Source organism: Ursus arctos, unplaced genomic scaffold, assembly GCF_023065955.2.
Source record: "Ursus arctos isolate Adak ecotype North America unplaced genomic scaffold, UrsArc2.0 scaffold_2, whole genome shotgun sequence".
NCBI lineage: Eukaryota > Metazoa > Chordata > Mammalia > Carnivora > Ursidae > Ursus > Ursus arctos.
In genome coordinates, this window is record NW_026622874.1 from 16989445 (window position 1) to 17012438 (window position 22994).

Genomic DNA, 22994 nt, shown 5'->3' on the forward strand with positions numbered 1-22994 from the left:
AGCAGCAAGAGCAAGCATGTCCAAGTGTGCAGATGTTCTTCAAGCCTTGCTTGGTCACCTTCACTCACATCCCGCTGGCCACACCCAGAGCCCCTGTGAGAAGGCACTACCTAGGCAGATAGAGGAGGGAGGAAAGAATTGGCACGGATCAGTATCAGGTGGTATTAATACTAACACATACTGGATATGTAGTCTACATTGACATTGCTAAGCCCTGTTCATACATCATTTCCTTAGATCTGCCTACAACCCCATGAGAGAGGTACAGTTACCATTCTGATTTTGTAGATGAGGAACAGAGGCTTTGCGAAGAGAAGACATATATTTAATGGTTAGTGGAGATGACCTCGTTTACCTGACTCCAGAGCCCATGCATTTAATTTCCATTCATGGCCCCATTGAGGTATAGCAGATTATTTTCCTAGTAGATTTTTTCTAAAGGGACCTTGTTTTTTTTTTTTTTTTAACAGAATCTTCTAGTCTTGGTTGATAATGAGGGGACAGCAAATTGTAAAAATAATTGTGTGCTCAGATTGCTCCTTTGCTCTGAGTGCACTTGGTACAGATCAGCTTTGCCCCCCATTGCTGACTCAGTGGGGGCTCACTGCCCCCTCCCTCCAAAGCAGTGGACAAGGCTCAGGTATTAGAAGGTGAAGGGATCCAAATGTCGTCTGTGCTGTACCGTGTTGCACCCCTGTGTCCACTGCGTTGTCATTATTCTCTGAGGACTTGAGTTATTCTCATGCCATTTCATCAAGCGTATACTTTACGTGGTTCTCTGAATGTAGGGGATGCTCAGTTACTCCCATACTCGGACATAAATCGAGATATCGGTGCATGGAACTGGAACACACCTTGCACCTTGCACCTTGTCCACATGCCACGTTCTGGGTTCTCTTACTTATCTTCATTCTTGGGTCAGTGCTTAAGAAGCCAAGTTTTTTTCTTTTCTTCTCTTCTCTTTTCTTTTTTTCTTTTTTTTCTGACCAGAGAGAAGTTGGTCCCTTGAACGCAGAGGAGGTATGGTGTGTGTGTGTGTCTGTGAGACGCGCAGGCAGCTTCTTTCTCTGACACAGACAAATCAATTAATAAAAATACTTTGGGAAAGATTTAACTAATGTACCTTCTCAGGTGTGGAAGGAACAACCCTTCAGCTTCCCTGTGGAAGCAGCACCTGGGATACCCTACTCAGGGGCTCCCTGCCTCGGCCTACCATCTGTCTCTGAGAGTCTGGCCTCCACGACACAGGAGAAGCAGCCTTGTCCCAGGAGCAGGCGTCTTCAGCTCTTCGTACGAGACCCCCCAGGGCCCTGGCCCTGCTGCCTAGACCCATAGCGGGACCTTCATCTTCCTGCCCTTTAACCTCGGTTACCTGCTCGCTTGCCGATTCTTCCAGCTCTACCCCACTCTGCGTGTGGTGGACGTGTGGTGGACGCCTTCTTCCTACTTGAGTTCCCCGTCTTGAAGCCGACCACTCAGACCAGGCCTGCCTGGGGAGCCGGCTGCTAGGGGGAAGGCTCTGCCTCAGCTGTGCTGCTTCTTCATCGTTCCACGTAGTGACTCGGAGTGCTGCGGGCTTGATTGGATCTCGTACTTCCTCGGCCTCCCATCCTCCCATTTTCTTCTAGTGACACACACTCCCGAGTGACCCGATTCCCTTTTCCAAATCTCCCCTCCTCCTTTCGCACTCGATCCCCGCAGAGCCAGGGCCAAGCGTGGGCCCGCCGTCTCCCCTTGGCTTGAGCAGAGTGGGTGTCAAGTGCACTAGTGCCCTTTATCACCAGCTTTTCGTTGAATCCTCACAATCTGAGGGGCAGCTACGGTTATTCTTCCCATTTTGCAGAAGTGTAAATCAAGACGCGGAGGTGAGGACACTTGTCCAAGGTGACACTGATGGTGAATGAGGACAGCAGGCTGCAGAGGCCCCTCTGTCTGACTCCAGAGCCCATGCCTCGATCCACCATGTCCCCATCCAGATGTTCTCCCGAAGCCAAACCAGGCTGGGGTTTCCTCTGAACAAGCTCTCATGATTACTTGTGGAGATGAGGGCAGAAATGAAACTTGTAATGCTTCTCCGCTCCTATTTGGATCAGTCCCAGCTTTTGTTCCTTCCCTGTTCCCCCACCCCCCACCCCCGGCCACTCCGGTGGCCCAGGTTCCCCCAGCAGAATGCACGCTCGGGCCGTCTCTCCGCTGTATCACTAGACGACTTCGCAGGTCTGAGCCACCAGCAGACCCTGCGGCCAGCTCTCCATTCCCAGGGCTTTGAAAGGCAGACTCGTAAAAGAAGTCCCCTGAGACTCTGGTTAGGAAAGTCTTACAGTCTGGCTCTGCTCGGCCTTACAGGCTTCAGCAGTTTTGCTCCCAGTTATGGCTGTTTACATGGCCTTTAAGGCTTACCCCTCAGGTTCCTGAAAACACTTCTGTCATATCTGTCATACCTTTCCCTTTCACCCACATCTCTTACCTTGGCGAGGCCTGAGTCTCGCATGGGGATAGTGGAATGGGGATCGAGTTTCGCAGGTGCTAAGTAGAGGCCAGTGTCTCCCTGCGGGGTAGGCCAGTCCCTCGCCACACCTTCGGTTCAGATGTCCGTGTGCCTGTCTGACTGGTGATGAGAGCCAGGCTGACAGCAGAGCTTAGAAGCCCAGGAGCGTGCCAGCCTCCTCCTGTGGCTGCCTCAGTCGGTAAGGAGCACGGGGCACGGTCTGGGCTGGCTGAGTGCTGCAGGCCCCAGCGGCGGAGGGGGGGGGCAGGTGGAAGGGGGAGCAGAGCCTCAGGTCACAGTGGCCTGATGGGAGCCCCAGATGCTGCCATCCTCGGCGCAGTGCATTCCTCACACACTCGGCGTCCATGACTCCTACTTTGCCGTGTAGGCTCTGTGCTGGGCTGTGGGCATACAGGGCTGGGTAAGCAGAGACCTGGGAACTCCAGCGGCTCGTAGTCTGGGGTGGAGGGAGGACGTTGAGGAGGGGAGAGGAGGGTTTGGGGTGCTGGTTGGGACTCCAGCTGAATACAGACCTGGGTTGTTCCCGCGACTCCGGCACGTGTTGGAGACTCGTGTCCTCGGAAGGGGGTGCTGCTGCTCTGAGGAAGCGCCCTTCCCCGTGGGCAGCGGAGATTCCTTTGGACCCCTCATCTCCCGCCCTTCATTCCACCGTGATTTTGCTTAGGTTTGGCTCCATCCTTAGGGAGAACTCAAGCCGGACAGGCTGTCACAGAACATTTTGGTGGTGGCATGCCTGAAATTTTTTTTCCAGCGTTATTGAAGCATAAATAACAAAAATGGTATATATTAGGGTGTTCAGTGTGATGATTTAGTATACGTAAACACTGTGATATGCTTAACAATCAAGTTAACACATTTATTACCTCACGCAGTACCTTTTTAAAAAAGATTTATTTATTTGAGAGAGAGAGAGAATGTGAGCATGGGCGTGGGAGTGGGAGGGGCAGAGCAAGAGGGAGAAAGAATCCCAAGCAGACTCTGTGCCGAGGGAGGAGCCTGACTCTGGGCTTGATCTTACCACCCTGAGATCACGACCTGAGCCAAAACCAAGAGGTCAGATGCTTAACTGAGCCACTCAGGCGCCCCACACCTTTTTTTTTTTTTTTAATGGTCAAAGCACTTGCTCTCTTAGTAAATTTCAGGCTTACAGTATTATCAGCTGTAAGCACAGTGCTGTATATCAGATCCCCAGAACTTATTCATCTTATAACTTGGAAGTTTGTACTTTGGTGAATGTCTTCCCATTTTCTCTCCCCCAGCCCCTGGCAACCACTCACTGCTTCACTCTCTGGTTCTATGAGTGTGATGCTTTTATTTATTTATTTATTTATTTATTTATTTATTTATTTATTTATTTATTTATTTTTAAAAGATTTTATTCGTTTATTCGACAGAGACAGAGACAGCCAGCGAGAGAGGGAACACAAGCAGGGGGACTGGGAGAGGAAGAAGCAGGCTTATAGCAGAGGAGCCTGATGTGGGGCTCGATCCCATAACGAAGGGATCACGCCCTGAGCCGAAGGCAGACGCTTAACCGCTGTGCCACCCAGGCGCCCCGAGTGTGATGCTTTTAGATTACACATATAAATTGAAATTATACAGTATTTGTCTTTTCTCTCTCTGACTTTTTTCACCTAGCATAATGTCCTCCAGGTTTATTCATGTTGTTGCAAATGGCAGGATTTCCTTCTCTTTCATGGCTGAATAATATTCCATTGTATATATAAATCACATCATCTTTAGCCATTCATCTATCTATGGACCCTTGGGCTGTTTCCATGTCTTGGCTATTGTGAACAATGCTGCAATGAACGTGGGGGGTAGACGCCTCTTTGAGATAACTGATTTCATTTCCTTTGGGTAAACACCCAGAGGTGGGATTGCTGGGTCACAGGATAGTTCCATTTTTAATTTTCTGAGGAACCTCCATACTGTTTTCCACTGGCTGCACCAGTTTGCATTCCCCCCAACAGTGCACGAGGTTTCCTTTTCTCCACATCCTCACCAGCACTCGTTATCTCTTATCTTTTTGATAATAGCCATCCTAATGGGTGTGAGGTGTGAGATAGCTCATTGTGGTTTTGATTTGCATTTTCCTAATGATGAGTGACATTTCATATACCTGTTGGCCATTTGTATGTCTTCTTTAGAAAAATGTTTATTCAGGTCCTTTGCTGATTTTTTGAGGGTTTTTTGTTTGTTTTTATTATTGAATTGTATGCGTTCCTTACGCATTTTGGCTATTAACCCCTTATCAGATATATAGCTTGCAAAAATGATTTCCTATTCTGTAGGTTATCTTTTCATTTTGTTAATTGTTTCCTTTCTTGTATCTCACTATGCTTTTCTTTCAGGTCTAGAGTTGGCTGAGTCTAATGCTAGAAGGAGACATGAGGAACATGTCTTCTGCTATTTAAATAGAATTTTAAAAAATTGTATCTTGGAGAGGTGTGGGTACTATTTCAACCTCTGTATGCCCTTCTGGTCTTAGTCTGCTGGGAAGGGCTCCAGGCTCTTCAATAGCAAGAGGAGGAAAGGGAGGGACCAATTGATTCTCTCTAGGAATTTCTTCTCCCCAGTAATCAACATTTATGATTTCTCAGCTGAGCCTGGTTTTTTGGACCTCTGGAAATACATAGGTAATAAGACACAGGTACCACCCTAGATTTCCTTAGGATCATTGGGAAGAAAAACATAAAACCATGGGTGAACCGTAGGACTTAGCAATAAATGCTATCCTGGAGGCTTGAATAAAGTGTGAATGGGGCATCGGGTACATACCATTCTCTCTAGAAATGCCCTTTACTTGGGAAACTCCTACTCTTCATGTGAGACTCCATTAAAAAATCACCCCCTCTGTGAAATCCCCTTGATTACCACATGAACCATTGGTTACTTTAAAACTTGGTGTCTGGTAGCACTTCATTCAGACTTCCACAATAGTACTTACAGCCACTTCGCACAATGTGTTCACGTTCAGGAATTTCTAACAAGTCTGTGAGGCAATATGGGGCAGGGCTTGGATCTTATTGTCAGTGTGTCCCCAGAATCTAGCGTGATGGCTGGCACCTAGCGTGCTTCCCGAAAGATTAGGTAAAGACACAATGATGTAACCGCTTCTTCCCGAAGACTTAGTTCAGAGGGCAAGATGAGGCCAAACTATTGAGTTAAACAGTTGAGGCTCTTAACCATATAGCTAGATAAACTGACCTACTCAGTTCAGCCCAAGGAAATTGACAACTCAGACACTCCATGGGTGGAACGTACTTCTCCGGAGATTACCAGCATCTCTGCCCTCGCTTCTGAGATCTTAGTGCTTTGGCCCAAGAACTGCTCAGAGCCTGTGATGGCCATTGCCTCTGTAACTTAACGTTTTCCAGTGATAATTTGAGGCACGTGATGTGGCATTGGGGCCCAAGGACCAGAATCCATGATTTGAGTTTTGAGATTCGTAATCCTGGACATTGTTTTCTATTTATTTATTTTAAGTAGAGGGAACTTAATGGAACCGAGCAGACTGACACTTGAGCAAGGAGAAGCTCACTAGATGATATTTTGAAAAGTGATCATTTGGTAGAATGTGTTCCGTACATCTGTATGCGTATACCAGGCACACATGGTTCAAGCCACTACTGAGGAATAGGTACTTCAGCTTTCTCACCAAATACCATAAAAAATGCAGGTAGAAGCCTCCACATGACTTTTTCCTTTGTGGATCCTAGCAGTGTGTTACCAGCAAATATATAAGGTTCAACCAGATTTGTTTGCATAATATATTAGCCTTGGGTTACATGAGTGATTCTCAATGGGGGAAGTGCTGCCCCCTAGGGACATTTTGGGAAATAGTGAGGGTGGTTTTGGTGTCACAATGATGGGTTACTGTTGGCATTCAGTGGGCAGGTGCTAGGGATGTTAGGCTTCCCTGTAGTGCATGGATAGTTCCACAAAATATATCCTCATCCTGCTTGCCTCTTGAATTCTGGCTGAACATTCACGTAGACGAAACACCTATTTATAATGATCCAAGTCTAGAAGTTAACTTTAAACACAACTGCTTAATCACAGAAGTTTTTTTTTGTTTTGTTTTGTTTTCGTTTTTTTACCTTAAATATACTTTCCCAGGAATGCAACTTCGTGTTATTGAAGAAAGATTGCCTTTTGATTTGTTTGCCAATTTTACCAAGGGTTGTTCCCCATTTTGGAAACATGCCATTGAGGGCAATGCTACTATAGTATTTGAGCCGCTGATACGCATGCGTCTGTCCTTCAGCATTTGGAGCTCTCGCAGTCATACCGACTCTGTGAGCTTCTACTCATATGCTTTGATAGCTCTGATTTCAAAATGTCAGTATAAAGAAAAATACCTGTAATGTTTGCTGAGTATTTTGTTATTTCAGAAACTTGTAGGGTAGAAAATTGGAGTGGACTTCTTTAGTTTAGTAAGCACTTATTCTGTGCCAGATAGGTTGCTGAGAAATGTGCCTTATTATGGCCTCTCACTTGGAGTGTGGGCACGCTGTTATCCTCACTGGTGGCCCTGAAATCTGCCCCAGACCACACTGCCCATGGGGCAGAGCCAGCCCAGATTGGAATCCATGTTTGTCACCTACAGAGCCTACCCTCTCAACTCTACCACATTAGCTAGTTTGGCCTGCAGGAAAGAAATGAACTTTTCTTGGCACCTACCAGACAGGGTCTGTGTTGAATGATGGGGGTGGGAGGGCATCTGACAAGCTTAGGGGTTCACACTGCCTTGGTTTGTGTTTCTGCCTCCAGTTGTGGCTGCGATCTATGGAAAGGCTGGGCCAGGTGGGCATTTAGGAAGGGCAAATTTCCTCTTCCATAAGCCTGCTCCCTTTCTTGAAGACATCTGGGGAGCATATTTATTTTGAAATATTACACGTGGACCACATTTCAGCAATTAAATAACATGAGTACCATTCAGAATTTAGAATCTGGCCTAAAACCTGGAGTTCTATATCAGAGCTGACCTTAACACAGGAAATACGTATTTTGTGATGGTTAATAGACCATCAACTAATAGCTGTTATTAGTATTAAAAGTTTGTATTAGTTAATAATAGACAACCTAGCATTTATCTATCTTGCATGATTCCTCCCAGATGGAGTTAATGACTTGGAGAAGTGACTGGCTTTCCATTTATAACTGGTTGGTTTTATGTCCCTTAGATTTCATTGGGGACGTGATGGATCCAGTGGGCATGGATGGTGAGAACAGGTGTCCATATGGGGATCTGTGGAAGGTACCTTAGCATGGCAGAAGCAGAGCCTGTACCTGGCTGCTGCTATCCACGGGGGCCACATTTCTTGGAGGCACTGGACCCTCACCCAGGGGAGGCTTTAGGAAAAGACCTAAGGGAGATCTGTCATCTACTCCAGAGAGACCAGTGGGATGTCCTCATCAGGAAAAATCTGGTCTTGTGCTGGGAGTCAAATCATCATGGGCATGAAGAGGCTGTGCGGAATAGTGATTAAGCGCGTGGCGTCTAGAGACAGGCAGTTGTTTTCAAGGTGAGTAAGCTCAGATAAGTTGCTTGAACTCTCATTGCCTTGGTTTTCCCATCTAAAAATGAGGATCATGGTGGAGCTATCTCATAGGTTACTTGCTGACTTAAATGAGGTAGTTGATGTGCATGGCTTAGTTTACATTGACTAATAGATGCTACATTGAACACATGGTATGTGCTTAATAAATGTTAATTGCTATTATTATTCTTCCTTTGAAAATGGGGATAATAAAAGAACCTACCTCACAGAACTGTTGTGAGGATTCAATCAACTAATATATACATATATTATTATATACATATTATATATATGTATATAAAGTGACCAGAACAGTGCCTGCCATTTTGTAAGTAATAAATGTCAGTTATTATTATTAATAATGTTATTATTACCATCTTGAGGGAATTACCAAATTTTAAGATTCTTGTAGCAAATTTTAAAACTGCTCTGATTTAAGTATTTTCATACTACTACCAAGTGTTCTGATATTTGATTTTCTAAACATATGACAGTGGCACATTGTATAGGACAACTTTGTCACTGTAATAACAGAGCTTAAAAACTCCCCTGTTGCTGCATATCAGTGTTACAGTGGAGTTATATTTGAATATATGGCTTTCTTTAAGGATTAAAATAAATGTTGTGGGTGTCCATTGCTAATGTATTCTTTAGTCTCTGAGATATTTATGGGAAGATATTTAACCAGCACTGGCTGGTTATTTTTTTTTTTTTATTTAAAAATTTATAAAAATTATTTTTTAAAAGACCTATTTGTGAGAGAAAGTGCACGCGCGCTTGCAAGCATGAGCAAGGGGAGGGGCAGAGGGTTTGAATCTTGGAGCAGATTCTTTGCAGAGCGCGAAGCCCCCATGTGGGGCTCGATCTCATGACCCTGAGATTATGACCTGAGCCGAAACCAAGAGTTAGATGCTTAACCAATTGAGCCGTCCAGCTGCCCCTATTTTTTTTTTTTTTAACAATTAGAAACAATTTTCTAAACAATTAGAAAGGTGTTGGGCTGAAAATGAGAGAATCTCAAGTGTGACCTCTAAGAAAACTTAGAGGTCTTCTATTCCAATCTCTCCATTTTACAGACAGCTCCGAGAGGTTCATTAACTTGCCTAAGATCCAACAGCTATTGAATGGCAGAGCGGGGCCTAGTTGTTGGCCAGTGATCACTTGGTGGTTGGTTATTTGATGCGTTAGGGTCATCTGTGTTGATGGAACTGGGACTAGAAGCCAGGTCTGCTCCATTCAGTCTGGGTCCCCTGAGGGGCTAGGTGAGAGGATCAGTGGAACATTTAGGTACAGAGTGGCCCCAATCCATGACCAAGCACTGTCACACTCTCCTTTGGTCTTTGGACACCTGCAGGATATAGACGGAAGAACACTATATTCAGAATCAAAAGACCCTGCCCCTAGCCCTGGCTCCATTTTTCTCCCTGTCCACTACTGCAGGTTTCCCGAGGTATAATTTATACACAGTAACCTTTTTTAGTTCATACTTCTTTGAGATTTGACAAATGCACAGTCATGCATCATCACCACAATCAAGATAGAGAACAGCCCCTTCACCCCAGAATCCCTTTGTGCTTTTTGTATTCAACTTTTCTCCCCCGGTTACCAGCTTTGGACCCCCACCTATCTTTTCTGTCTCTATAGTTTTGCCTTTCCAGAATGTCCTATAAATGGTATCATACAGGACATGGCCTTTTGAAACTGGTTTCTTCCACTTTAGCATAATGCATTTCAGATTTGTTCTGGCTGCATTTTAGTGTCTATAGGTCCTTGGGTAAGTTGCTTAGCTTTTAGCCTCAGTGTGTTTATCTGTAAAATGGACATAGCACTTGCCTTGCGTTTGTATCATTACAGACAGGAAGAAAGAAAGCACGTAGATGTGCATTAGCTCAAAGGAGGAGCAAGTACACAGTCTTCTTGTTTGTCTTGTTATGCGATTATCTTTCGAACAGACTCCACTTGGAAAGGCAATGCTGATTGAAGCATAAACCCTGTAGAGATTCGTGCCTCTGATGAGCAGAGCAGGATCCAGCATCACTGTGAAACTCTGCCCAGCCACAGGGCTCCACAAGCTGGTCCCAAGGTTTGAAATGTTACAAGAAACACTTTCCCAATGAGGGCTGTCCCCAGGGGAAATAGATCTCTGACATGTCGCCTCCACCATGCAACCCCCAAGAGGTGAGGAAGCCTAACCTGTGGATGAAATGCTTTGATGTATTTAGATGAAAGGCACTTTGCAAAAGACTATCATTAACATTGCTAGTAATTTGTAATAGTAATGGTGTTGTGGAAAAAAATATGATTATCTAACACACAGAGCACCAAACAGTTTGACAAAAAGATAGGGCCTCTCTTGGCTCCAAACACACAGGGAGGAGTTGGAAATGCGGATTTGCATTTCTTTTTGAGTGCTATGTGATTCTGAGTTACAGAACACATATGACCAACATATACTCCCTGGGCCTTTTTGCCTGGATGTGGATCCAGAGAGGCAGGTCTTTGATACCCTCTTCCCATCCAACTGGCTTGTGGATACCAAGACAGCAGGACAGGTGCATACCAGAGGAGGGAAAACCTGGACTGGGATTCAGGAGACCTGGATGCTGTATCTGGCTGTTGTTATTTGTGTGACTTCTCCTTTATTTCCTTACCCATAAAAGAGGGGGCTGTGGTAGGTCACCCTCAAGGCATCTCCAGTGATCCCATGAATGTTAGAACCACTGACTCCCAGCTCAGAGCACAGAGCAAGGGGGCAGGGAGCAAGGGGTGCAGAAAGCAACAACCCCGAGCCTTCTAGTGAAATCCTTCAGAGAAGCTCACTCTTTCCAGCACTAGCTGAATAAGATTCCAATAAACATATTGCTGAAATGTTTGTTTCCGGGTGTCATTTTAGACTGCAAGTAGCGAAAACAGATCCGGCTCCTATATATAGATACTGCATTTGGTTGTGTTCTGGGAGGCTTTTATTACTACGCTCCCTGGCCGCCTCCCAGCTGAGCTTTTCCCTCAAGGGATCAGATTTTGGAATCAGAAAGTCAGAGAGGATCAGTGACCATATTAGGGGGTCTCTCCCTCATCCCCCCCACCTCTCTCTCTCCCCACTAATGCTCTATACTGCAGGTGGACACAGACGTGGACTGGCTCCTCCCTGTGTTCCAAGACTCTTAATAATAATGACAATGCTAATGGAAACTGACCAGCCCCACTATGGCAGCAAATACAAGCAAAGCAGCCCTGCCGTCCTGGGCTTAAGGGAAACATAGTATAATTTGGGTTGAAACAAAGTGCAGATTGTCACAAACAGCTCAGTCTTTACATAAGAGGAGTCAGGGCCCTCTGTGGACAGAAGGGAAGAAAGGGGCTACTGAGTATTAAGGGTGGGGTTTTTTGGGGGGAGGGGGATGAGTGTCTGAATTTTACTAGAGAATTCTCCAGGGGAAGATACCGCTGGCACAAGAAGTGAATGAAGGAAGGTGGAGGTGGGTGTTGGAGGAAGGGTGTAGGCAGGGAAGGAGGAGGAAATAGGGGTTTACTTAAAGAGACAATGTGGAACCCTGGCAATCTGCTTTTCTAAAACGTGTCTGATCACTGGAGTGAGCCCCTCCACTGTGTATCCTTTGTTTTCTGTGCAGAAAGCCCAACCCCTGCCTCATTCTGTAGTGGCTCTCCTCACCTGCCCCTCTGATTTCTTTATGTTTAACCATCATGGATCTAACTGCCTTCCTGGTCTCCATATTTTGTGTGCCTCACCACCTCTTCCTCTTTTTTCCTTCCTCGCCGTCTCATTCTTCCCTCCTCTCTTCCCTGTTTTTCTTCTTCAGTCCTTCCTCCTTCCAGACTCTTCTCTTTTCCCTTCGCCCCCACCCCTCCTCCTTCTATTTTACTCCTTTCCTCCTCAACCTTCCCCTCCCCCTTTCTCCCCTTTCCCTCCTCTTTCCTCCCTCCTCTTTCTTCCCTTCCTTCTCCTTTCCCCTCACCCCTCTGTCTTTCTCCCCTTCTTTCCCTCTCTCCCCGTCCCCAGGTCCCCATCCCCTGCCCCTCTTCCCTCTCCCCTCTCTTGTCTCCTTCCCCTTCCCTCCCTCTCGGTCCTTGTTTATCTCTAAGCTCCAATTTCTCGCCTTATAGATTTACCTGCAGAACAAGACACCGCTCCTCTTGCAAAAACTGTTTAAGAAATCCATATCCTCTCCCTTCATTGCTTGGGCATTTCAGAAATGATATTCCTCCCCCAGCTACCCCCGTCAAAATAAAATAAATTCAGCCAGCTCCTGCTGTGTGTCCTTAAATCCATTCCCTCTGGCTTCGCTGGTTTGAAAGCCTGTACCCTAGAAGGGGCCTCCTGCATTTGCTGGCAACCCTGCTCGAGTCTGATCGCCACAGATAGTGCTTGGGAGTGAAAAAAAGGGGGAAAAACCCTCTCGTTGGAGATTTCAAAACAGATTCTACCAGCTTTCCAGTGTGCGCACTTGTGGAGTGGCAGGACTTGGGGAAGAGGGGTAGGGGCTTGGGGTGCCGGTGTTTGTCATAAACAAATAAGCCACAACATTTATGTATATATAAATGTGCGTTGCCTTTGGCATGTGTGGTGTCTCCCTCCCTGGCATCCAGGGTGGGTGCGCACACGGCCGACTTCTCTCCCACTTTTGCTGGGGCATGGTGTGTGTGTGTGTGTGTGTGTGTGTGTGTGTGTGTGAGATGGAATTGAGGAGGGGGCTGCTGGGTTTTTTATCTGATCCACTTGACAGATTATTTGAATCCAGCCCACCTTTCCGCACATGTCAAACAGATGGGATCATTGTTACAAGCCTTGAGAGAGCCGTGGCTGAGCGGTGGGTAAGGCAGGGAGGGGGAGAGGGGAGGAGGACGGAGGGGAGAGAGGGGCACCTTCTAGTAGCTTTGTGTTTTCACACGTTGGAACTGACAGGAGCCCTTCTTCTCCGTGGGGGGGGGGTGCTTTGGGGGGTCTGGGGCTGATGGGGGGTGGGATGGAAAGGAGAGCGAGAGGTGGGGTGTTGGTGGGCAGGGTTATGATGTCACAGCAAAAGTTACAACAGGAGGAAAACACAGAAATGGTTCAACATTTTTTTTTTAAACTTTGCACTGCCAAGAGCTGAAGGAGAGTGGTGAGCAAAGGAATGAAGGGGAGAGAGAGAAACTGAACTGGAAGATTGAGTTTTGTATAGCTTCTTGAAACCTTATGAATGGATTACTAGCAGCTGAGAGCCAGGAGAGACCTATAGGGACTGCAAGATCATTCACACATAAACAGGGGCAGAAAAGGAGGCGGAATTCTTCCTTGCTGTATTATCCCTCCTTCCTGAAATGAATGGTATGGAACCTTTTTCTGAGGGTCACGGGGGTGGCATGAAGGAGGGGGAAGTTTTCTTCTTTTCTTACCTGAGTATCTTTTCTTCATTTACACTAAGGTTCCTCTCCTTCCTTCTTTTCTTTCCTGGTGTTTCTCTCTCTCTCTCTTTCCCCCTCCCTCCCTTCCTCCCTCCCTCCCTCCCTTCTTCCTTCCCTCCCTCTCCCCACCCCCCCTTTCCTCTGCTTTTCTGTCTTTCTCTGCATCTCCCTCTACTCCCTTCCAAAGCTCCAAACTCTTTTGAGCTACTTCAGGGGGAAAAAAAAAGAAAAAGAAAAGGGCTAAGTCAGAAGGAGTGAAGGGAGATAGGAAAACAAGAAAAGGGAAAAGGACAGTCTGGGATCAAGGGATTTCTGTTTAGTAATGTCCACGTGCCTGAATTGATCTCTTTGGGGACTTGCTTTGAGGCTCCAGTGGATGCTGCACAGGGAGACTGGGCATGCCAGGGGGCGGGCGATTAGGGCACAGCATGCTGAACGCAAACAAGTCAGTATTTAGCCGGGCTAGAGGAGTTTAGGAAACGGAGGAGAAGTCTCGAGGCGAAAGAGGCACTGCGATCTTACTCCAAAGTGTGTGGGCTGCATGTTTTATGTGTGGGCAACACAAGCAGGGATTTTAGAACTGTAAGTAATTTTTCTTAGTGAAGGAAGGACCCAATATATTCCTCTACCTGTTTTGTACCCACCTGTGGTCAAACATCCTCACCCGTGTCAAGAATTCAGAATCATGTTCTCAGTGTGTGCATACGTGTGTGTGTGTGTGCGTGCGTGTGTGTGTGTGTGTGTGTGTGTACATGTCCATGTGTTTAGGGGGTGGGACTCTGAGATAGCCTGCCTCTAGGCAAGCATTATTACAGAGGCTGGAGTCACATTATTTAGTTCCCCATCGTCTCCATTCATTTCAAATCAGTTGAAAAAAAAAATAGTCGCTTGGGTCTAGCTGTTCATTTTTGTAAATTACTTATTTTGAGCATCTCATTTGTTTATTTGCTCACTCAGCATATGGTGACTTTTAGTAACTTCAGAGTGAGAAACTTCAGAGGGAATAAAAAGATCTCCGTAGTATGAATTCATGGCATTCCCATGTAATGCTTCTTACAGCAGGCTAATTGATTTGTTCTTCCTCCCAAGTTCCAATGTAAAGTGAATTTGGGGTATTGTTCTTTTGAATCCCAAATGATTGAAATAAGGAAAAAAATACAGGAGGCTTGTGGCAAAACAAAAGAAAGAGAAGCAAGTGGTCCCTGAATGGCTGGTGGGGGGTTTATTAGACAGTAAGCAGATCTGTTCACAACACATGTGCGAATGTGTGTGTGTGTGTCTGAGAGAGAGAGAGAGAGAGAGAGAGAGAGAGAATACACACCGAAAAGAGTGCTCCAAGACAGTATTGATTGCTATTGATTGTGTAGGCTGCGGCTGCTGAAAGAGAAAGCCCGAGATGTTTACTGGGGAAACCAGGAGTAGCGTCTGTCCCCTGTGCCTCAGTGAGGTGGGGAGGTTTTCAGGAGGAAGGAGGGGACAGGGAGTAGGTGGAGTGATGCACCGAACTTATTAGCTTTGACATCATCATTGTCTTTAAATGAAACAAACAAGAAGATAATTACAGGCAGAGAGAGAGGGAGAGAGGAGAGCGGGAGGCACCGGAGAGAACAGGTCCCCTGAAGTACACGCTCTTCTTCTCGCTCTCTTTCCCATCTGCCCAGGGACCCACAAGACTCCCAGAAGGTGAAGTCGAGGGCTCTCAGATTCATAAGGTTATTAGGACACCAGACTGGCATCCCCAAGGAGAACTTTACGGAGACTTGCAACATACCAACAAGTTGGAAGGGGATTAAAAAACCTTCAACACTCCACAAGCCCAAGCACCAAGCTGAGGGAAACATTCTGACCTGCACAGGCAGACTGGCAGCTGGCTGGGGCTCTGGCTGAGGAGGACCTCTGGAGAGCAAAAGCTAAGTACCAGCTTGAATTTTTGGGCCCCCAGGTTCCTTTTGCAGTTTTAGATAGAAGCATCAAATCCTGTGTCTCTGGATGCAAGTTCTTGTAGTGGTTTGTTTGAAGGGGGATGCGGCTTAGGTACATAATGTAACTCTTAGGGAAGGAAGAAGGAGAGAGAAATGAAAATGAGAAGCCTAGCGCCTTTTTCATGACTTCAGGTAGGGAGCAGTATGCGTTTGTGAGGGAGTGTGTGTGTGAGAGGATTTGGCTCCTGTCTGTGTGTCCCTCTTCTAGGATCAGCGGGGGGAGGGGCTATTGAAGAAGGGACCAAAAAAAAAAAAAAAAAAAAAAAAAGAAAGAAACCTGAGCTCTCTAGGAGGAGGTTCCAAGGAACCCAGAGAAATGAACTTCATTCTGCAAGGACTGAACTAGAGTCAGGAGAGCCAGGTCAAGGGAGAAGCGAGAGGGAGGCACAGCACTCATCGCTGGTAGCCAGAAGAGGCACTCTTTTGGGGCTGCTCCTAAAATTTGGTCCGTGAACAAAACAGTTTCCCCGGTGACTGCGAATCCACGGCTAGCCGTCTCTTTCTCTTCTCCCCATCATTCCTGTGTGGTACCCAGAAGTTGACTTCTGGTTCTGTATAAAGAGCTGGGGGAGGTATGATGTGTCCAAAGATCCTGAGACTCAGCCTGGTGATTCTGGTGGGGTGGGCATTCAGTACTGCCGGCTCTGAGCCGGGCTGGACACGCAAGAGATCCCTGGCTCAGAGGGGACACCTGAACCAGGTGCCGGCGGAAGGAGAAAGCTGTTGGCTGGGGGCCAAGCTGCGAAGACCCAGAGCTGCTCCCCAGCATCACCTATTTGGGGTCTACCCCAGCAGGCCTGGGGACCACCTGAGGCCCTACCCTGTGGGGGGTCAGAGAACCCGCCATGCAGGACACAGTAAGCCAGATGCTGCGAGGGGCCTGGCCACAAGCCCAGCTGGAAGTGTGGGGCCGAGGGGTGAAGCTGAGCAGCCGTCCACCCCGTGGGTCTGGCATGATCCTACTGGGTGGTCTGAGCTGCGGGGAGACAATGACACTTATCTTGGCGATGGAGGATCCAAGGAGATTCCAGGTGAGGCTGAGACTCAGGAGCACTCAGCCACGGCTGCCACTGTTACCACAACCTTCGTGGGCCCAAAGGAGCCCCAACCAGAGAGCCGAAGGAAGGGCCGGGCCAAGATCAGGCATCGTCGCCAGGTGGTGAAGGGGCAGGCGGGGGGCGTGCGGGGAGACCCTGGTGTCTCTCCCCGGCATTTCCAGCCTTGGCCTAAGCATCCCCTTGTGCGTGGGGTCAGAACCAGTCTGACAGAGGACAGCATCCAGAAGGGTGGAGGGGACCCCCACTGGGAAACAGAGACCTTTAACCCCCACGGAGGATTGCCTGTCTTGTACTTCTCGGGGAGGCGGGGGCGGCTGCTGCTGCGCCCAGAAGTGCTGGCTGAGATTCCCCGGGAAGCGTTCACAGTGGAAGCCTGGGTGAAACCAGAGGGAGGACAGAACAACCCAGCCATCATTACAGGTAACAGCCCGCTCCTGGTCTTTCTGTGGTCTTTGGGGGTATGGCTGGCTTTATGTTTGCCTGGCTTAGACATAGGGGATGAGGAGAGGAAGGGCACAGGGGCAGGAAAGCCAGGAGGGGCTGGCCAGGGAGAAAGGCAGAAGGGCCTTTATTCATCAGCACAGCCGGACTCCAGACGTCATCTATGATAATGACTCTGTAACCACAAGAGCATTTGTCCCAGTGAGTATCGATCTCATGTGGTTCTATACATTGTGCATGCACTTAGGAGACCTTCAGCTCACTCCTTACCCCCTCTTTAAAGGGGAAGCTCTCTGGTTCATTGTCAGTGGGGAAGAAGTGTCACACTCCATTTCTCATAGTCCAGTCTAAGAGAGCCAGGCAACTTTGCAGCGACATGTCAGGACCAGGACCTGCACAGTGAGCCATGGGTGGGCGGGGCCAGGCTGCAGGAGAACCAGGTGGCCAGGTGCACAGCCCCAAGCCCTGGCCGTTCCCTTTTCTTTGAGCAGCCCCGGAACTTAGCAGAAAGCTCCTATCCGGCCCGGGTTCTGGAGTCCCGTTTGCTTGTCCTAACATGTATCCAGCCTGACAACAGCAGGGGATGCTGGAAGAGGCTGGCATTTACAAGCCAAGACCCTGGTGTCTAGCTGTGGCTCTTTGTATGAGGGACGTAAAAAAGAACTGTGTGTAACTATGGTTTTGACCAGAGGTAATACCTCAGAACATTGCCTGTATTTGTTTTCCACTATGCCCAGATCTTGGCTTTCATGGAAAGTCACCCAGAAGGACAAAGAAAAGAGGGGAATTAGGAATAACTATCTCCCTTTCCTTACTGGGGGTGGGGGCGTTGGTTTCAAGCAAGGGCTGGGGGCTAGACATGACAGGTCATTGTTTATGGTCCCGTTGTCCCTTCGAATCCCCCCATGAAAGAACCTCACACAAGGCTAGGCACATCGTAGATCCATTTTAATCTCATTAATTTGGATTATCTACAATGCCCTCTGATGTTTGCCAGTCCCATTTACATTGGTGGGGGAAACCGAAACAATGAGAGGTGTGCCAGAGGCAGAGTGGGAATGGAACCCCAGAGCTCCTGAAGTGCTTGATGACTTCCCAAATTAAAAACTTCTCAGGTTGCTGGATGCCTGCAAATAAGTTTCAGACTGGAGAAAGAAATCTGGAAGGAGGGAGCCTCTTTCAATGGGGTGTTGCTGGAACATCCCTTCTGGACACGCTGTCTCCCCCTCTTTGGCTGTGATTTCTCCTTTGGAAGCTGGGATTCCCAGACACTGAGCGCTCTAGTCTTGTGGTTTTGCTTTATTTTATTTTTGGGTGGGAGAGGGGATGAGGGGAGGGGAGAGAGAAGGGGCTGGGCTGTAAGAAGGTGGGGGCAGGGAAAAAGTAGAAGGAAATCCTTATACTGGGGCCAAATGGAAGAAATAATGAGATGATTATCTGATCAGAGTTGGCAGCTTCACAGCTTTTCCCAGATGACATCTTCTTGCTGCCTAATCTCGCTTCCTAGTACCCATCTGCCAGGGAAACTGTATGCTTGCAGTCTAGACCGAGACCCACGGCTCCGCTTACCCCTCCTCCTGCAGTAGCAACAGAGGGACCTGGGATCAGTTCCCTGGCTGTGAAGAATTAGAGAGGGATCCAACAGGAATATATGAGCGAGGCTCTCAGAGGCTATTGCTTTCAGTTATTAAAACCCAAACCCGAGGGAATGGATTCGGGACAGTGGGTACCTGACCTCTGTCCTGTCCCTTGCATGTCCCGTCTCCCGCTCTGCAGAGCGTAACATCAGGAGCTCATTCCAGTTACAGTCCTTCTCCTTGCAGGTCCCCACTTGCCCCCCATACAGCTCCCTCCCTTGCCCACCTGTCCACCACCAGCCACCCGCCCCCCAGCCCCCACCTTGCCACAGCACACACACTCAGATCCTTCTCCAAAGTGCCCCTCTGAACCCTCTGGAAGCATGTAAAATTAGGCAGGAAGTCTTTTGCAGACAGTCTAGCCTCTGAGACTTCTTTCTCTTCAAATCAAAGTGGCCCTTGTGGTGTACTGGCATTTCCCCTTGAGGTCCACACCAGGAAGGTTGAGGGCAGGGAATACCCAGGTCTAGCTCCTCTCCACCTTCCACCCTGTATCTTTCTTCAGACTTGTGCACATTAGAACATATTCAGGAAAGATTTAGGGTAAAAGTCTGGGAAAAATGGGGGCTGGGAACGAGGCCTTCATTCTTCAGGATTTTAGCAGCTGGGCTCCCAAGGGCATGGGCATCCTTGTCTATTCACCATGCTTAGCTCCGTACGCTTCACTTGTGGGCCCCAAGGCTGAGGGCCATGAAGCGGTCCTCAGGGGCAAAGGTCTCTGATTTGCACGAATGTACTCACTCCGATCAACAGACCGGACCATCTTCCCTCTCTTACCCAGCACTGCTCCTGTCGCTGGTCACTGCCCATTCCTGGGTTGCTGGGCCTTCTCCTGCACAGAATAACAACTGGACCGAGTTCCTGGAGCTAAACATACTCCAACCTTTGAAGTTCTGCTGCTCCATTGAGGATAACCTGAGGTGCTGCAAGCCTTGACTCCCATACTCTTTTCCAGTGGTTCCCAAACCTCAGCTTCTACTTACCCAGCATCCCATTCTCAATCTCCCAAACTTGGGGCATTTTTCCCCTTCAGCAGAGATGTCAAGCAATTCACCAGCCACTCTGAAGGACCCCACCCCCCCAGATGTGGGGCCTCAGGGAATACTTCCCACATGGGGCACTAGGTGGCAGTGTTGCTTCATGCACAGGAGAGTAGGCGGCTCTTTGGAAGCCACGTAGTGGGGAATGTGTCTGGTTTCCTGGATTGCTGTCCCTGCCCCGGCCTCTGGGCTGTATTTTGTCATCCCCTCCCAGAGTGGTGTTGGTAGGCATCCCTTAGGGTTGGCTTCATACAAGTCTTTTTGCAGGGCCTTTGCGAAAGGGCTAAAGTGGCATTTTGGGGGGTTGTGACTAACTTGCAGCAACTAGTAAAGAAAACAAAATCAACTAGAGTTATCTCCTCCCTCCACCCCAAACGCCCACATTCTTCCAAAATAGGAAGTGGGGCTCCAGAACTGATTGCTGGAATCCTTTTATTCAGGGCCCAGGACAATGCAGGCCTCACAAACTTTAGGTGCTCTCTGGGCCCTAGAGGGGGCATCATAGTACTGCCCCCCACAGCCCCTCAAGGTAAGGCCTTCCAAAGTTGCCTGTGCCCTGTGCTCTGGAGCAGGGCAACGGGAGATAGGAAAGGACTGCGTACAACTCTTCCAGCGTAAGGGTCTCGATAAAACTAACTACTCAGGGACCTGGCAATTTAGGGACGTGGGGCCACAGAGGAGTAGCCTGAGGTCACAGGCCCATTTGGTTGGACTATTGGAACTCACTCAGCAGCAGACAGAAGACAGATTCTGTCCCATCATGATGTGAAATCCTTAAGCTCCAGCACCCAAGCCGAAACCATCCTGTTCCTTTCCCTCCTTCTCAACTTACTTTCCCCTCCTTCAACCCCAACATACACAGAAGAGAAACTTTTAATAGGTTCCTCCTCACCCATAATTGATGTCAAATGTTCCCTGCAGTTGCCCAGCTGAGTAACCACCTGCAGCTCCAAGTTGCAGGGGCCTGAGTCAGTGAGTCCGTGGCCGGATTAGAGCTTGAGTCCACGTTTCTTCATTCAACAAATATTTACTGAGTGCCTTGCCATGCAAAGCCCGGAGAGGCACTGTGGGGAATACAAAGATGTCTAAGAAACTGTCCCTCACTTGAAGACCAGTTTTTCTCTTGTGAGGATCCAAGTTTCGGAGCGGATCCCAGTACAGAACCGAGGAGTCAAGCTGACCTGGACTCAGAGCCTGTCTCTGACACTTATCAGCGCTCTGATCTTTGGCAATTCATTGAACTTTTCTGAGCCTTGGTTTCCTCAAGTCGAGAAATGAGATAATGTCTTACAGAGTTGTTATGATGTTTGAATAAGTCGTGTATGTAAAGTGCCCGATACAGGGCTTGACCCGTGGTACTTACTTACGGCGTGGTATTAACAGCGGGAGACAGTCATCACTAAGAGCACTGGGTCTGAACCTACTTACCTTTGGTTCTACCCATGAACCTGTAATTTTTCCTTAGGTGAGACATTAACTTTAATTTCTTAGGAACTTAGTCAGGTAATCTGTGAAATAGGAATGATGGTAAATAGGCTTTTTCACAAGATGGTTTCAAGATGATTGAGAACACAATAGAATCAGTTGCCTAGAAGAACTCTATTTTTTAGAATCACGTGTTTTTTTTCAGCCTGGGCTGCACTATTTTGAATAAATTGGACAATGGCACTAAAGCTTTTTTGGCATCACAAACTCTTTTGAGAATCTGACGAGACCCATGCTTACTCCCCAGAAAAACGTGCATGTTCCCGTAGTTTACACAGCTGTCAGAGCTTTCTGGAGTTCCTGATGGCCCGTGTCTCCTGACCATGGGTTAAAAACCCCTTGTTTAGGGCATTTGGATGGCCCTTTTTGGTATGTTTTGAATGACATCTAAGAAATGCGATTTTACGGGATGCAGAGACACCCCCCTCTCCCAATAAGGGAGCTGTGTACTCATGGGAAGAAGTTTCATTTGTGCAGACAAGGAGCATCACAGAAGACAGATTCCCACACCCAGAAGTGTCAGTGTGCATGTGAAGAGAATTTAAAAGGTGGACCATGGGTGCTATCTCCCCCTTTATCCAGTCTTAATGACAGGGGAAGAGCCATACACCTACCTTTCACAGAGCTCCTCAGGAGACGAGGATTCTGTGACCTTCCTCCTCAGCTGCTTCTTCCTATCTCGCAGCAATGATCAAAGTCAGAGTGTTTGTTTGCCCTCCTGGGACCCTGAGGGATCACCCATTTCTTCCACATTATAGCCCTGCTCCTTGGCGGGGGCCTAGATACGCAGCAAAGCTGTAGCACCCCTGCCCTTTGCGTGGATGAAACATGGATGCGAAGGCCGTTGTTCGTCTCGGGGGCTGGGTTTGCCCTTCGTGGTGGGGTGAGGTACATGAGTGTGCCGGTGTAGACAAGCCATGAGCCCTGATGGTTGTACGGTAGCATCCACGTACGAGGGGTTTTATCTTGTGCCCGTACGCCCGTCCAGAAAAGGGGGCAGCATCTAGTGTTAGAAGTGTAACAGGCTTTCACTCTGCCCCTCCTTTCACGGCTGACTGCTGAGCCCCTTGACCAGGCAGCCTTCCTGATTCCCGCAGTGAGGGCCATCTCTACTTGCCGGCTTCCGTAGCCCTTCTCGTGGGTTTCCTGGGGTGCATGTTGCTTCCTGTCTTATCAGTTCTGCACATGTCTCATTTCTATCTACTGAAAGTTCCCCGGAGCCAAATGCATGTCTGATTCGCTTTTGTCATCCCTACATACCTAGCACAGTGTTAGACTCTCAGTTATGTTTGTAGGACACATAAAGTAGAAATTTAAATTGCCAGATGCCCATTAGGGATGAGAATAATGGTGAGAGGAACTTTCTGAATCTCGAGGCTCTTTGTGGGGAACAGGGAAGTGGCTTTCAAATCTGCTTTTGCTGTCTGCAGGGGTGCCTTGGGGGCTTCTGAGCGGGATTGCCCGGTGCAGGGCTCCCCCCCTCCGTTCAAGAGGAGCAGCCCCTTCCTTATCCTTTTCTATGAAGAAAGAGTTAAGTTACTTTAAAAAAGCTTAAACCCCACAACTCTAGAGCACAGGTTGGTATACTAGGGCCTGTGGGCCACATCTGGCCCAAAGCCAAGGCCTGTTTTATAAAGTTTTATTGGAACCCAGCCGCGTCGTGTGTTCTCAGTGGCTGCTTTCACACTAAAAGGCAGAGTTGGGGAGTGGCAGCAGAGACAATTCAGCCCACAAAGCCTAAAATATTTACTGTCTGGCCCTTTGTAGAAGGAGTTTGCCGACTCATGCTCTAGACCGTTGCTTCTCAACTTAAATATTGATAGACATCACTTGGGATTCTTCTTAAAATGTAAGGGCTGCCACGGGCACAGGCCTCGAAGTGGATGCCCT

At 48.0% G+C, this 22994-nt stretch overlaps 1 protein-coding gene and 1 long non-coding RNA gene across 2 annotated transcripts in view; both read left to right on the forward strand.

Moving 5' to 3' along the window:
* The first annotated feature begins 13170 nt into the window (after nt 1-13170).
* LOC130544307 (uncharacterized) lies at nt 13171-15719 on the forward strand. The gene is made up of 2 exons (XR_008960488.1): nt 13171-13384; nt 15123-15719. It is a non-coding gene; the product is annotated as an uncharacterized LOC130544307 (long non-coding RNA).
* A 4-nt stretch (nt 15720-15723) lies between these two features.
* Nucleotides 15724-22994, forward strand: part of PAPPA2 (pappalysin 2) — a 258945-nt gene continuing 251674 nt past the window's right edge. Inside the window, exon 1 of the mRNA XM_044387894.3 lies at nt 15724-16921. Coding sequence (XP_044243829.3) covers nt 16018-16921 — 904 coding nt within the window. The 5' untranslated portion in view covers nt 15724-16017. The remainder of the gene's footprint in view (nt 16922-22994) is intronic.